At 45.9% G+C, this 16,238-nt stretch overlaps 1 protein-coding gene across 5 annotated transcripts in view; it reads left to right on the forward strand.

Moving 5' to 3' along the window:
- LOC147693572 (beta-arrestin-1) overlaps positions 1-16,238 on the forward strand; it is a 903,972-nt gene that overhangs the window by 722,968 nt on the left and 164,766 nt on the right. For all 5 annotated transcript variants that reach the window (XM_086933800.1, XM_086933802.1, XM_086933801.1 and 2 more), the window contains one exon: positions 4,126-4,261. In XM_086933800.1, the coding sequence (XP_086789926.1) occupies positions 4,126-4,261 (136 nt within the window). The remainder of the gene's footprint in view (positions 1-4,125; positions 4,262-16,238) is intronic.

The following is a 16,238-nucleotide window of genomic DNA, read 5'->3' on the forward strand; positions in this document are numbered from 1 at the left end:
CGGGGGCCGGTTTCTGGCATTACAGCCGTCTTCGGCCCGGTTTGCTTGAATCCTGATGGTGCAATGAGCAAGGGACTCACATCTGAGTATACCCTTCCACGCTTAGGGTGGACAAAAATATTTACAACAAGGGGTGGTGAGGGACAGAGTCTCTGAATTAAGCAGAAAACTCTCACCCAGTCAAGAGATCAGGACTAGATCCAACACCGTTTTTTAGCTCACTGCACCATCCCAGTTTCAGAACCTGGCTGTATGCAAATTAGTCTGTCCTGTCCCAGTGCATGATGGGAACAGGGCAAACCAAACTACAAAAGCCAATTCTTACACTGGGAAGGAAACAAGCTCCCACTGGGCCAGGGACAGACTGATTTGCATATAGCCAGGTTCTGAGCTGGGATGGGGCAGTGAGATAAATAACGGTGATGGATCAAGCCCTGATCTTTGGACTGGGTAAGAGTGGTCTGTTTAACTCAGACACTCTGTTCATCACCACCCCCTTTTCTAAATCGTTTTTGAGTAGCCATGCGCTATATAAGAATAAATATAACATAACATAACATAACATAATTTTTCCGCAGCAGACATTCAAAGCAGAAGTTTGTTACTGAAAAGCAAAAGAAGTTGTCTGACATGCAGTGAGTTTTCTCCCTGTGTGCCGATTCCACATTTTCGTTCCTGGGTCCAACATTAGTTTGCATGGCAGTCCCAGGTATGTTCAAACCAAATTAGGGAGGTACTGTTAGGTGCAGTACCTCCCTAATTTGGTTTGAACATAGCTTTTGGAGCCCAAGTACTGGACCTTCATTAGCCCCCAGTCCCCTCCTCTTTAAGGGCCAGATGTAGGTAGGCTTTTACCGGGTGGTAACGGCCGAATTCGGCCGTTACCACCCGGTAAAAGCAATTTGACATGTAGGTCCCTGTAATTTACAGACTCGGTAAATTTACCGATAGGTAAATTTACCGAGTATGTAAAATACCGAGTCGGTAACATTATGGCTACCGGTAAATTGGTATGTAGGTGGGACTCTTCTGAGTCCCACAAGCAGTACAAAATCGGTATTTTACCATCAAATAATACTTGATGGTAAAATACCGTTTCAGGTGTGCATGCACATGTGTGCATGCACACCTATGCCATATGACAGGCAGACCTGCCCTTAGGGCAGGTATGCCTGCCACATGGCACCCGAGCCTCTTCTGGGGGTGCCAGAGGGTGTCAAAGTGACACCCCCTGCACCCTTGTGGCTATCGGTATTTACCGATGTGGTAAATACCGACCGGTAAATGCCCGTTCATTCCTATGGGCTTCAAAGCCCATAGGAATGCATGGGCATCAACTGGTCGGTATTTACCGCATCGGAAATTACCGACTGTTTCCGATTCGGTAATTGCACATCTGCAATTACCTACATCTCGGTATTTTTATTTTCCGACCTCTGAAATACCGAGTCGGTATGACTCGGTATTTAAGAGGTCGGAAAATAAAAATTACCTACATCTGGCCCTAAGTGAGTCCCAGGCATACAACATGAGTGATGGTAGCACCACAGTAACAAAGTTGAGCCCAGGGGAGGATGGGATGACAAGCCAGATGATTCTTCTGTCTGATCCACCTGAGACCCAACTGGTGGAACTCGTGCAGTATCCCATATCTAACAGGGACAGTGAAAGTAGTAGACTGATGAAGGAAGAGGACTATCATAGATTGTAAGTGTTCCTGTCCTGCTGAGCTGAAAATGAGCCCCATAGAATTTGTGGTCATAGAAAACCCTCCAAGGAAATTTGCTAAATTTGGTGAAGAATACATTGGCTCAATTTCTTAAATTGAGCCAGTGTATTCTGCTGTGGATTTAAAATGTTCCTGCATGAATGGTTTGGTTTTCCATCACATGCAGGTACCAAATCACATCTTAGGACACGGTTTAGATTTCAGCAGATGGGGTACTCCGTCACAAACGTTACTGATATCCCAGCCGCCATTTTACAAGTGCATTATATCCAGTGCCACTTGTAATACAGTAGACGGGATATCTCTCTCATTTGTGATGGATTAACTCATCTGCCAAACTGTAAATCAGGTCCTTAATTCTCTACAGACCAGATTCTCGAAACAGTTCCAGACGCAAGTCAGTCATCAGCATGACAAATTTTATATACTCTGCAAATTACCTGAATCACAAAGGGAGGATTGTTGTAATTTTATATGTGTATATAATGTATGTATTTATTGCTCTGTGTAGAGCACAAATCGAGGTTGAGAGCAGCAGAGTGCTGAACAAGTGGCATTGCTCTCTGGAATATACAAATTGAGTGAAGTTTAAACGTAGACTGCTGGGTAAGAGGTGCAGCTCTTTGAAGACAGATGTGTCTTTAGCTGTTTCCTGAATTGTAAGTGAGTCGGTGCTGAACTGATGTCGATAGAGATGCCGTTCCAGATCCTAGTAGCATGAACGCAGAAGGTGCGCCTTCTCTCCTTTTTACTTCTTTCAATGTTTTGTCTGCAGTCTTGGGACATTTGCGCTCTTGGTCTGGTGGTGTCCCTAGACGTGGACAGTGTTTTGCTGGGTTACCTGGGTTATCTGGGTTCTTATTTTTTTGAAGGGTTTACCAGTAAATCAGCTGCCTTTGAAGGTGACCCAGGCTGGAAAAGAAGGAATTGTTGGTCTTATAATATGGGGTGATGTGGTCGAATAGGTGATGTTACTATTGGGAAGTGTCCAAGTACTTGCTCGGTCAAAGGCGATACTAGAACAGGAGCAATAGGCATTGCTAAATGGTTGTCAGAGGGTGATCCAGAAAATGCAATACAAATGAGATGGGCAGTCAGAAATTCAAGTGCAGTTCCACAGTCCCCATCACGCTGATCCTTGTCTGCACTTCTACTCTGTGCATCCATTACTCTGGAGTCAATATGGTGTCAAAGTGTGGGAAAATGCTTCAAAAAGCGCTTCTCCACCTTGTGCGTGTCAAGTGAAAAAATCAGTGCAAAGGAAAAAAGTTTGAAAAACATTATGGAGAAATATGTTACCAGTTTCCTAACCTTGCACATGCACATGCACAATTTCTAAAATATGGAAAGCTTACTCATGAGAAAATTGGCGCATGCCTGAAATTCTGAATAAATAAATCGTAAATCATACATTCTTATATAGCGCCTTTCACCGTAAGGTCTCAAGGCGCTTGCTTTGGGAACCCGTCCTGCCTTTTCCCTGCGAGATAACCCCTACTGGGCATCCCCAAGGTGAAAGACAGGCATCCCATCATGGTGGGGCCGTAGTGGAGATTAAGCAAGCAATACCTAGAGTTGCAGAGTGTGAACCCATGATTCGAGTAGGCACCGAGGCGAGAATTATCAAGTCCGTTGACATTTTGAGCTCAAGACCCTGCCGCGTTGGGGATTGAACCCTGGTCCCTGGTCTGACCTCTGCATCTGGGTCTGCCTCCTCTAACCAGTGAGCCACACTTCTCCACTACTAGTTGTGGTATGTAATTTTGAGTAAGGAATATAAAGATAATGCAATATTATAGCCAGCATATTGAGGACCAGCATGTTGTAAGGTAAGTATACATAGGCAAGTATAGATTGTCATAATAGCTGCACATTTACATACTCCGAAGATATATATGTCGTCAAGATACATTACTTGAAATTAAGTATAATAAATCTTTACTTTCCTATGTAAAGTTGTCTTTGATAATTTGGTCCCCACATTATAGGAATGATCGCCGCATCCCCATTTTTTGTAAATTTACTCCCATGCATTGTCACCTGATCTCAGCACCACGAGTCCAGCATCTTTCTGGTTAAAGTGCATTTTGAAGTGAGATTGCTGGTGTTTTATTTGAAAAGAGGACCTTCTGCTGAGCATGTTTTCTCTTCTCAGATTAACCTGAAAATTGTCTGATTAGTATTCAGCCTCCTTTCATGGAGAGCGTAATCTCTTTCCCAGTGAATAGAGTCGTGACTCACATAGATCATTTTCCATTATTATCTCAAAAACATGTTTTAATGACAGACTCGAATTGAACTGACAAGGAAACAATGTAATGCAACAACTGATTACAGTGTGAGAAAGAGAATCATTCTAAGTGAGAAAACGTTTTATTTTCTAAAAATGTTTGCAGGAATTCCGTGCGGCTTGTTATCCGTAAAGTCCAGTATGCACCAGAGCGGCCAGGCCCCCAGCCCATGGCTGAGACTACGAGGCAGTTCCTTATGTCTGACAAACCTCTGCACCTGGAGGCATCGCTGGACAAGGAGGTAAAAGCATCACCATCACATCTATTAATGTTAGATGACTGGGGAGGGAATTTGGGGTACAATTTAAGAACTCTTTCCCTCTCATGCAATATTTCTCAGTACTTTTAATAGCTCCTGAACAGAGTTTTTTCAGGTCACCATGGCCTGGTAGGCCTCCTGCTATTGTATCTCAAATTTGATGATCTTTGAAGATGGGACCTGGAGAGAAATGTCCTGTAAGAAATAATTGTAGGTCATCAGAAGTGTGACAGCTTTGTAAAACAGGATATATGGGCCAATTCACAAAGGTAAATCCTAAACCTAGGTTTATGACTGAATTCGACTTTTTTATGCTGGCCAGGATTCCACAGAGGGCTTCCTGGTGGGGTTAAATGCATTTACGAGTGCAGATTTCGCTGTGTCGTGAAATCCACACTCGTAAATGCAACCGGAGGAGTGTGAAGGTCGTACTAAGGCATGGTTTGCCATAAAAGTCTGTGAACGCCCACAAACTAGTACATTTGTAGACATTCCCTAAGTGCGATACAAGACCTTTCCATCCGCAAAAGTTTTACTCCAGTAAAGAGCTAGAGTGACTCCCTTCCAGGTTTGTAAGGAGAACTGATCGCTCCTGTTAGAAACGGGACCCTGGCCGGCCAAGACTCGCGTCGAGGTCAGTCGGGGATCACCATTTCTAAAGTCAGGGCAAGGGAGTCACACACCAAGGCAACCCCCACTCGCCCTCTAGGTAACGTGGCGCGAGCAGTCAAGGCTAAACTTGGAGGCGGTATGAGTTAAGTATTTGCGCACGCACCCCAGCAACAACACCCAAGGCCCACCACAAAGGAAAACTCCACACAAGGTTATATATAAAAAATAGCCTTTGTATTTATAGTAAACAAAACACATTAGATAACACACAAACTTTACAATGTGCCAGGGGCACGGGCAAAATTTACAAGGGGAATTATGTACAGGACAGGGCCATGTGGACCACTGTCAGGGGTAGGCACTTGTCAGAAAATAATACTGGTAGGTACACACTTAGGACATAAACATTAGAATAATTAGCACCAAAATTGTAAATGCAACATAAATCCAGTAATCACTGGAACAGAGCCAAGACCTCCTACGCAACCCTAAAACACTGTAGGAAATTACGCAGGTAACTAGGACCTTATCAGCAGGACCTAAGGAAGGAATACCAACACCTAAGCAATTCACTCTTAGCAAAGGGAAGGAAACCTAAACATAAAATGGGACATCAACAATCTACTATGCAGGTCACCTTTAGCATAGTGGATAAACATAAAATACCTAATCAGGTCACTTTTAGAAAAGGTAAGCGGACATAAACAATTGCACATGAGGCATTAAACACAGAGGTGCAGATTAGAACACATGCGCAAGAATTACATACACAGCAAGAAATTACAATGCGCGGGGTGCACAAAGCACAACACTCCTAAATGTCCCTCAGGCCAACTGGCCTCGAAAGGGGCAGAATGCCCTGAGTCTCAGTGTCAGGGGGGGGGTCTGCGCAGGCAGCACAGACACAAAGCCTAAACGTGGCAACTGTCCACTAAGTGCTGGACAGTTGTTAAATAGAACTGGGCAAACGTTGGAGACAGGAGGGCTCAAGAACCAAGTGGGCAAGGAGCCTCTCAGGGGCTCACAAAGCAGAATGCGCAAATAGAGCTTCAGCGCTCTCAGGATAATATGCCCCCAGAGCCTCTCTCAGGGCTCTAAACGATGTGGGCAAGGAGCCTCGCTGGGCTCGGCAACAACTGCGGCTTCTGGAGCCTCTCGGGGCTCGAAAAGGACTAATGGGGCGGGTGGAGCCTCTCGGGCTCAAAGATACAGTTAGGGCAATGAGCCTCTCGGGCTCTAAATAAATAAATTGCCCCAGAGCCTCTCAGGGCTCGAAGAATAAAATGCCCCCTGAAGTTGGAGTCCCTCGTGGACTCGGAATGGCTTTTGCACGTTGGAGCGGCCCGCTGCCAGCTGGGGCCGCTCTAAATCACCCAAGGCACCCTGTCCCGCACTCACCGGTTTCTCTCGGGTGCTGCGGGGGGCAGGAGCACCGCTGGCTCACCTCTTCTGCAGCGCGGGGCTCCTCTTCACACGGGGAGCCTCGAGGACGGAGCCGGCTGCTCCGCTCGCGCTCCCGCCTGGCCCTGTCTCCTCTACACGCCGCCTGACTTCCGCCGGGGCCGCCAATGGCAGCGCGGCCCTGGGGGTCAGGAGGCGGGACTTCCGGGTCGCTGCAGGCAGCGCGGCGGCCCGGCCGGGGCAATACACACTCCTGGGCTGCGGCGGTGATCTCTTGGCAATGCCGGGTGGGCACCGGCTCGAAATTAGAATAAACACCACAGGGCAATGCCGGGTGGCACCGGCCTTCAATTAATAAGATAAAGCGAGGTGGCACTCGCTATTCACAAAAATCGGCAATATCGGTTCCAATGCCGGGTGGCACCGGCCATGCAAATAAAGCGCTCCCAAGCGCTGAAGGTCGAGGCCCAGTGCTCCCAAGCGCTCAGGGGCTCAAGAGGAAGTGCGCTCAGCGCTAAAAAAGACAAGCAAAGCGCTATTGAGCGCTGGGGCACCAGGAAAGCGCTCCTAGCACTAGAAATCCAAGTAGAAGCGCTTCCAGGCACAGCAACAGCTCCAGCAGGGTCTGGAGGCAGGCAGAGGGGCAAGGCAGGGCCAGAGCCAGCACACTGGGTCTCCAGGCAGGGAGACAGCCAAGTGGCGGTCCTCTTGGCCCCTGCAGCAGCCCCCTCTGGCAAGGTCCAAAGCAGAACAGAGAACACATTGTATGGGGACACAGCCCCTTCTTATACAGCAAAATCCCTTTGTCTCAGGGTGCAGGGTGGGGGGAAAACCAGTCGCAGCTGGTTTTGAAGTACTCTGTTTACCTCAACCACCTCTATTCACTGGCAGGGCTAGGGCCATCAGTCGCACTACAGGGGGTGGAGCCAGCATTGTCTGGGGAAAGTCCAGGCCCATCAGGGACCAGGGGCACTCCTCCCAAGCCATCAAGCATGCTAATCTCACACTCACCACCGGGCAGACCCATCCAGCCTTCCTGGAGCCAGGCTCACCAGCCAGCTCCAGCCAATCACACTGCAGGCATATTTTACAGTAATATGCCAAGTCCTAGAAATGACATTTCTACACATGCCACACTCACGCAACATACATCATTGCGAAGCATTCTTTCCCACGAACACGCACATACCAAATTCGAGCATGCACTCCCCACACATCAGGAACTACTAGCGACACAGACATTCCCCATGCATCCCTATGGGAGAGCAGGCCAGCCTAACTACATGCACGCACTTTACTCTGGGACACAGGGAAAAAGTGCGCACAGACCAGAAAATCATCCACACAGATCACAGATCTAAAGCAAAAAGTTTAGGGGTGAACCTGCCTTAAGGGCCAAGTTCAACAGCTCCCAAATTTGTTGAGGGTGTAGAAGAGGAAGAACTTTCTGAACAGGAAAAATGTTTTCCGCATGGAGAAATAAAAATAAAAGTATGCGTTTGCAGAGTGGGCGAGACCCCCTCTGTGGTCTTCCCACTGTCGAGAACTCTCTGCATAGGAAATGGGATCCCTTGGGAATAGTCACATGACGCTACTAGAGGTAAGCCTGCAAACCCGGATCAGGCGCAGATTTCCAGGAGTACCTCTGGGGAGGTTTGTGAATTCCAAAAGTCATAAGTCTCCACCTGCAGGTACATGTAAATGTATAGGTGAAGATGTACTACTTTATAGGGAATCAGATCCACACTGTATACATTTAGAATGCTGGGAAAAAAAGCTGACAACACATTGTCAGTGGTTAGTTGATGATACGGCCGGGGTGACTGTTTTAATCAGAACCAAAACCATCTTTAAGTTCAAAAGAATTTTTATTAATCAAGAAAAGGTGTCAATACAACAAATACAAGTAATATAAAATAGAAGTAATGGTATTCAAATAAAGCATTGCATCAATAATAAAATAAATCGTAAATCATATGTTCTTGTATAGCGCCTTTCACCGTAAGGTCTCAAGGCGCTTGCTTTGGGAACCCATCCTGGCTTTTCCCTGCAAGATAACCCCTAATGGGCATCCCCAAGGTGAAAGCCAGGCATCCCATCATGATGGTGCCGTAGTGGAGATTAAGCAAGATATTGCCCAGAGTTGCAGAGTGTGAACCCATGATTCGAGTAGGCACCGAAGCGAGAATTATCGAGTCCGTGGACATTTTGAGCTCAGGACCCTGGCACGTCTGGGATTGAACGCTGGTCCTGGGTCTGACCTCTGTGTCCTGGTCTGCCTCCTCTAACCGGTGAGCCACACTTCTCCACCTTCTAATAATAGTTAGAATGAGCTCTAGAGAGACAAATGAGGCTGAACAACAGAAAGATAATAAAATAAGCAATAATAAAACATGATAAAAATGAAATACAGAGGAGCGTTAAGGTCTATCAAGGGGGTTTGGAGACTTCTTGCTGGGTGGGACATAAGTGAAATGAACGTTTAGCACACACATCAAGGTATAAAGTTATAGGAAGCCACAAATTACTATGTTTCGTTGCCATGCGAAGAGGAAAAACAAAGGCAGTATCCAGTCTATGATTATGACAAACATTGTACCACCATGCTCTGAATGAGATATTCGTAACATTTTTCCAATTAACAGTAATCTGATGGAAGGCAATGATCTGAGCATTTAGTGTAATGTGGTCCCAACAGGGAGAAAGACTCCCCAAAAAAATATGAGTAAAAGAAAAGGGGATTTGAGTGTGGAAGATATCGTTAATTTGGGACCAGATTTGTTTCCAAAACGTATGAATGACATTGTAAGAGAATAACATGTGGAATAGAGTTGCATTTGGTGAAGAGCAGGACCAACAAAGATCCGAGACTGTGGAGAACTTTTTACTCAACGTGTGTGGTGTAAAAAGAAGTCTGTTATAAATAAAGAAAAGTGTCTGTGTAATAGTGGCAGCTCTAGAAGATTTGCGAAGTTTGGTCCATAATTTATCCCACAGAGAAATGGGCCAGGAAGTGGCAAAGTCACATTCCCATTGTTCCTCTACCTTAGATTTGGGCCGAGGTGAAGTTGTTGTGTGGAGGAATGTGTAAATGGTAGAGGCTTTAGATGAGATACATAAAAAGGAGTGAAGTTGTGAGGTTGGGTTAGGAACCAAAACCACCTTAATTTTCAGATGTTTCTCAGGGTTGTGAGGCCTGTCAAATGTTTCTAATGTTTACTAAATCAAGTTTTATAGCAACTTTAAAACCACATTATTTCTTTAAATGGCCCGTGGAGAGGATAGGCCACTGCATATCTTGGATATAATTGCATGTTGAATTATTCTTCACCCCACAAAGCCAACTTCAATTTCCCCAGCTTAAACACATCTTATATAATACATACATGGATTAATAAACGATGCCACAGACAAGTGGATACATCCATATAGAGCTTCACCAACCAGCAAGATAAGCTTGTTGTTGACATCAGATATTGGCCTACTGGAACTTCGGAAAGGCCAACTAAGCCTTTCATTCTTTTGTGGTTGATAAGTTGAGTGCCATTAAATTGTTCATTAGTTCCCTACTGTCGTAAATTCTCTCCAGATCACTGTCTGGCATACTGATAGGGTTTCCATGAATATCTTTATTGACAACAGAGGTACACCTGCGCTCACCTGCAAGGCGCTAGCCTCATAACATATATTCCTTGGCTTCCTCTCATTCTACTGACCTCTTTCCTTTCCTTGTCCTTCCCTTTTCTTTTTACTCCTCTACTATCATTACAGGGACCTAGCCCTGCTTACAAAACCGTGTGAGCTGAGAAATGGCAATCATTATGGTGGCTTTGCGCTATATTAAAAAGTATAGTACCCATTACTCATATAGGCATATAAATGCATAAAATGTATTCAGTCTTGCAATAGTGTAAGGGGAGTAGTCCAGTCTCTTTATATAGGACATGTTGTACACAACATCCTGCTGATTAAGTTTATTGGAACGACTGTGGTTGACCTTAAATTCACAATTGTTTTTTATCTAGCCTCTTTTTTTTGTTGAGTTTAAAGAGCTGTATTGAAGCAAATAAAGACCAAGGTACAATATTATATCAACAATCATGAAAGAATTACAAAAGATATCATAAAATGTATATGTAAAAGGAAAGGTGAAAACTTGATATAGTGAACTTTGTCAAAAATAAAGCCAAAGTTAAGAGCAATATTAAATAGTTATGTACCATAACAAATTAGCATTTTTAGATTTTATAGGAGATTAAAGAAAAGAGAGAGAGAGAAAAAGAGGGAAAAAGGAAAAGAAAAGAACAGAACATCAACATCCTTACCAAATATATTAATTAAGAATATCCAATTTAACCTCTGCTAGGATAACCATGGTGTGCTAATCAACGTCAATTGCATAAAAATCTACAAATACACTGATGACTCACAGCTATATCAGGAAATCTCCCCTGCTGCAGATGTCGGTGCCTCAAACACTATCTGCATCTCATTCAGACCAGGAGGGCTAGCAACTACCTACAGAAGGCTAGCCCCTACCTACAGCGTAACCCTCCAAGAGCAGAAATGTTGTCATTCAAAAAGACCAACAAGCTACAAGTAGTCCAAAGCTGGCTCAATGACATGAACTTTAATGGATTTGAACTCCAATTCTCACCCATTGTCAAGTTACTTGAAAAATGAAATACCAGCATTTGTAAAGTGCACAGCTACCTCCGGAGAGGTGTCCCGGCGCTGGGGGTCTTCGGGAAGATTAACCGAGCTATTGCCCAGAGTCACATGGTGCTGGGCTAACCTGCCGCCGGTGATCGAACCGTCAACCATGTGGTCCGGAGTTAGGCAACCTGGCCGCTGCGCCACACCTCCTTCACATGGATTCACCCTGGACACTGAACTCACCCTAAAGGAACCCATCACAACTGCCCCAACTCTACTCTACTTCAGGAAGCAGCAGAACAAGCATCAGTTTAAAGAACGCTGCAGCACAATGCAGTAATGATTCACTCAGCCAACCCTCCAATCGCATGTTGACCGTATCAAGCAGCCTGATTCATCAAAGACCCGTTTTGCGAGTCTTTAATAGCGATTCATAAGGAATCGCTATTACAGACTCGCAAAACGGGATTCATGTAGGAATCGCAAAATTAAATGCGATTCCTACACATTCCTTATTTGCGATTAGCAAATAGCTAATCGCAATTAAGGAATAACTCCCCATTCATTCCTATGGGCCAAAAGGCCCATAGGAATGAATGGGGAGTATTCCTTATTTGCGATTAGCAATTTGCTAATCGCAAATAAGATAGCGATTTGAAGGGTGCCAGGGGTGTCCAAAGGACACCCTGTAGCACCCCTTAAATGCACATTTAACCAGGTGTTGCGCACACACATGTCCAAAGGACATGTGTGTGTGTAACATGCAACTTAGAAAAATGCTTTTAAAAGCATTTTTCTAAGTTTTCGCTATTTACCACGAGGTTTGACCTAGCGGTAAATTGCGGCCCGAAATTGCGAATTCGCAATTTAAAAATGGATGATGAATTGCATTTAAGGAATCTCAAATAGAGATTCCTGAAATGTAATTCCTCGCAAATTTGCGAATTCGCTATTACCGATTTTTGCATTTGGGATAATGAATCCCAAATGCAAAAATTGCGCTCGCAAAGGGCCAGATTCTGAGAATCTGGCCCTTTGCGAGCGCAAATCAGCTTCATGAATCAGGTAATTCTCTGCTGACTTTTGGCTAGTCTTGTACTATGCAAATACTGCATGTGTATCTACATGAATAGGTTTCAACAGGTGTGCAGCTTAGTATGTCCATAGTGGCCCATTCATCTTCCAGACAATATTTTCTGGTATTTCTAATGCTGTCTCCCTTTCACTCATATACATCATCTTAGCCCACCTCTTTCAACTTGCTAGAACCTCCTTCCTACCATAAATTAAATGAACCTGTAGCAATTTATAAGAAATCTAGAGCTGATTAGAGTTCAATGTGTGCAAACAAAAGGTTTCCTTTCAGTCTATTTGCTTCCATTGCCTTGTTAAAGATGCATGCTTGGGTTTCATGTATGGCTACTCACCTTCCCCATTATATTACTTTGACCCTATATTTAACCTGGATGTGCTGTAACCAGAAAGACTTGACTGCATGACAGGTTTATTCCATAATCAGGTACCATCGCACACATCTTATCATCCAACATGCTGGCAATCCTTCTTCTTGGTGGTTGTCATGCACTCACATGGTCCCATTCGCGGAGACAACACTTTTTAACAAAAACATTTAAAAACCTTTATTTTCCAGTTTTTGCAAAAAAGACAGGACATTAAAGATACAATGCAGTTGGATGCATCAGCAGTTGCGAAAAAACAATAAAACATATCTGATAAAACAAAGAAATACAAAACATATCACCAAATGATAATGTGTCGTGGACAAAAACACTTTGCACATCCAAGGTCAAAAATAGCATAAATATACAAAATAAACAAGCAGCGGTCCCACAATCCAATTTCAGCGTCAGCAGAAATCTAACCTAAACCCTCGGGGGTAATGCTGGCCTGCGTCTAAGAGTCGTGTGCTGCCTTACACCGGGAGATATAGTCCCTGTATGGCCCCCATATATCAATTGGTCTGGATGAGCTGAGAAGTAGAATACTGAATTCCTCACAGTTGACATTACAGAACGCAAGGCTGTTCAGCCAGGAGCGCAGTTCCGGGGCGCGCCTACTGCCCCATAACAGTGCAATCTCTCGTTTGGCCAAAAGGAAGCCCAGCGCAGCCAGCCTACGAACCTTCCTGGGAAAGTTAACCACTTGGCCGAGAAGAGCAATCTCGGGAGTGGGCAGGAGTTGCATGGATAATATGTCACCCAGTGTGGAGTGTACGCTCAACCAATACAGGTGGATCTTAGGACAGGTCCAGGTGAGGTGAGCAAAATCAGCGAAGGGAGCTGAACATTTCTGACAATGGTGTGGTCTGGAATTGTCAATTCTGTGAGAATGGGCGGGAGTAAAGTACAACCGACGAAGGAATTTGAAATGAAGTAATTTATGACGGCTGTTCAAGGAGATGCCACTGGTGGCCCTGCAACAATGTTCCCACTGGTCGTCCGAGATCGGGCCACCTAAGTCAAACTCCCAAGCCATCCGAACCCTGGAGTCATTTATGGGTCTAAGGGTTCTGCACTGCCGGTAAAGTTTAGAAATCAGGTGTGCACAATCCGGGCTCTGAATCAATAGATTGAGGGGGGAGTCTCAACCAGGGCCGTGGGAAAGGCTGGAAACCTGGCCTGTAGAGCGGAGCGCACCCGGGTCAGGATAAACGTGTCCATAAAAGAACGTTCACTAAAGCAAGCCTCTTCTGTTATTGAGAATGCATGTCCGTCAGGAAACAAGTCCCCGAGTGTGTGTTCATGGAATTTCTCCAGGGTGCGCAGGACCAAAGTTTCCCCGGTAATCGAAAGAAGGGAGGAATTGGGTAAGGGCAAAGCAGGGGAATATAATAAGTCCAGCCCCAGGAGTCTGCGTAGTTTGCTCCAGGCCCAGCACGTGGTGGAGACTGTCTGAACATACCGGGATCCCGAGGGAAGCCCGAGGGAAGGAGTGTGAGAAGCTGCCGCAGGAGTACCAGATCCGCCTCTGGTTTTAAATATGGGATGCGTGCATCCGGGTGGAACCAAGCGTAAGCATAACAGCACTGTGCCACCAAATAATATAAATACAAATCTGGGACTCCAAGACCGCCTCTGTCCATCGGCAAGGTCAGAATCTTCCAACTGACCCGGGTCGTCTTGTCTCCCCAAACTAGGCGTAACAATATAGATCGAAGTTGCGAAAAGAAGGCCTTGGTGAGGGGAATGGGAAGATTATTAAAATAATACAAAAATCGGGGCAGAACCACCATTTTAATAATGGCAACTCTACCTGCCATGGACAGAGGCAGACGCAGCCATTTCGTGACCTGTGATTCTAACGCGCTAATTGCTCTGCCATAATTAAGGCGAATCATCAAGGCAGTATCAAGGTGAATATGGACCCCAAGGTATTTAACCGAATCGTCACACCATTCCAATGGGAACTCGCACTACCAGAGCTTGGTGCTAGCCGTAACTGATTTATGCCAATTAATGTGGAGCCCGGAAAACTCACCAAACCGGACGATTTCCCGAATTAAGAGGGCCAAATTGGCCTGGGGCATTCGAACATAGAGAACAGTGTCGTCTGCATACATTGATAAAAACAGAGGACCAGTAAGGAATTGTAACCCGCGTTGTAAGTGATTTTGCTGGAATTGCCTAGCTAAAGGGTCCATGGCCAAAGTGAAGAGAAGAGGGGATAGGGGGCAGCCCAGTCTTGTACCGCATGACAGAGGGAAAGGTTCAGACAAAGTGACGTTGTAGCGCAGACGAACCAAGGGTTTAGTGTATAATAGAGCCACTGTCGCAACAAAACACTCCGGCATGCCCATACGACGCATGATTGATAGGAAAAAGGGCCATTTGAGAGAATCGAACGCTTTTTCAGCGTCGAGCAAAATAGCAGCGGCGGGGGTAGAGGGCTCAATTCTGTGCAGCACTGTAAACAACGTCCGAAGATTGAGAGAGGTGGACCGACGAGGAACGGAACCAGATTGTACCGGGGAAATAATGAATTCTATCAATAATGACAATCTAATGGCTATGACCTTGGCCAGGATTTTATAATCCAAGTTCAACAGGGATAGCGGCCTATAAGAGCCACAATGCATGGGATCTCTACCGCGGGTAAGGCAGTAGGATGATCACCGCCTCACGGAACGTCGGGGGGAGGATACCGGCTTCAAGAGCCTCGGCGTAAACCTGCACTAGACACGGTACCAGTATGTCCTTATAGGCCTTATAAAAGTCAGCGGAGAAGTCATCGAGACCGGGAGCCGAGGATGCATGCAGGGAGTCAATAGCCTCAACCACACTATCAGGGGTGATGGGAGTCAGAAGACAGTCCTGCATATAACGCTGCAGGTAAACCAAGGCTACCTCAGATAAATAAGACTCTTGGTTGCTAGAGTCCCCGGACAGGCGGGAGGTGTAAAGGGCTTTATAATAGGAGAGAAATACCTCGCAAACATCCGGGGTGGAGTGCAAGGGGGAGCCGTCGGGCCCAGCCATTGAAACGATATACGCGGGGTCTCGGGGAGGGTGCAAAGTGTTGGCCAGGAGCCTACCCGGGCACTCACCCTGACCATACCGACGCGCCACGCAGTGTTTGTTGAGGAAAGACAACTCCCTATCCGCGGCGTCCCTGAACTCCATGCATAGCTCCAGACGACGTGTTCTAAGGGATTCGGTAGGAGCAGCAAGCAATTCGCAATCCACAGCAGCGATATCTCTTTCAAGACGACCCAAAGTAGAGCGCAGATCGCGCAAGACACCAGCATGCTTCGAGATGCAAACCTCCCGGATATAAGCCTTGAAGCCCTCCCATAAGCCCGCCCATGTATTGACAGAACCGGTGTTCAATTCAAAATAGTCTTCAATAGCCTGACAAACTTCTTCATTAAAAACGGGACCAACAAGGCACGGCCAGGAAACCGCCACTGCCTCTCAAAGCCACCCGCTCGGGGACTGTGCAATTGCAGGCCCACCGGGGAATGATCAGATAGGGTACGGGGAAAAGTCATGACTGTCCCAATCCAGCCCGCCACCCAGGGGGAAACCAGCCAATAGTCAATCCTCATCCAGGTATTGTGGAACCCAGATTAGTGAGTGAAAGCAGGGTGTTGCGAGTGTAAATGGGATTCCACGTCAACTAAAGAGTACTGCGCACAGATCTCCATAAGGGCAGATCGGGCACGGGGTTTGGTGTCGGGAGAGGTAGCTGTACTGTCCCTAGCGTGATCCATCAGGAGGTTAAAATCTCTACCCATGATCAGAAGGCCAGTGTCAATCAAGAGGAGGCAAGT

Source organism: Lissotriton vulgaris, chromosome 8 (assembly GCF_964263255.1).
Source record: "Lissotriton vulgaris chromosome 8, aLisVul1.2, whole genome shotgun sequence".
Classification (NCBI taxonomy): domain Eukaryota; kingdom Metazoa; phylum Chordata; class Amphibia; order Caudata; family Salamandridae; genus Lissotriton; species Lissotriton vulgaris.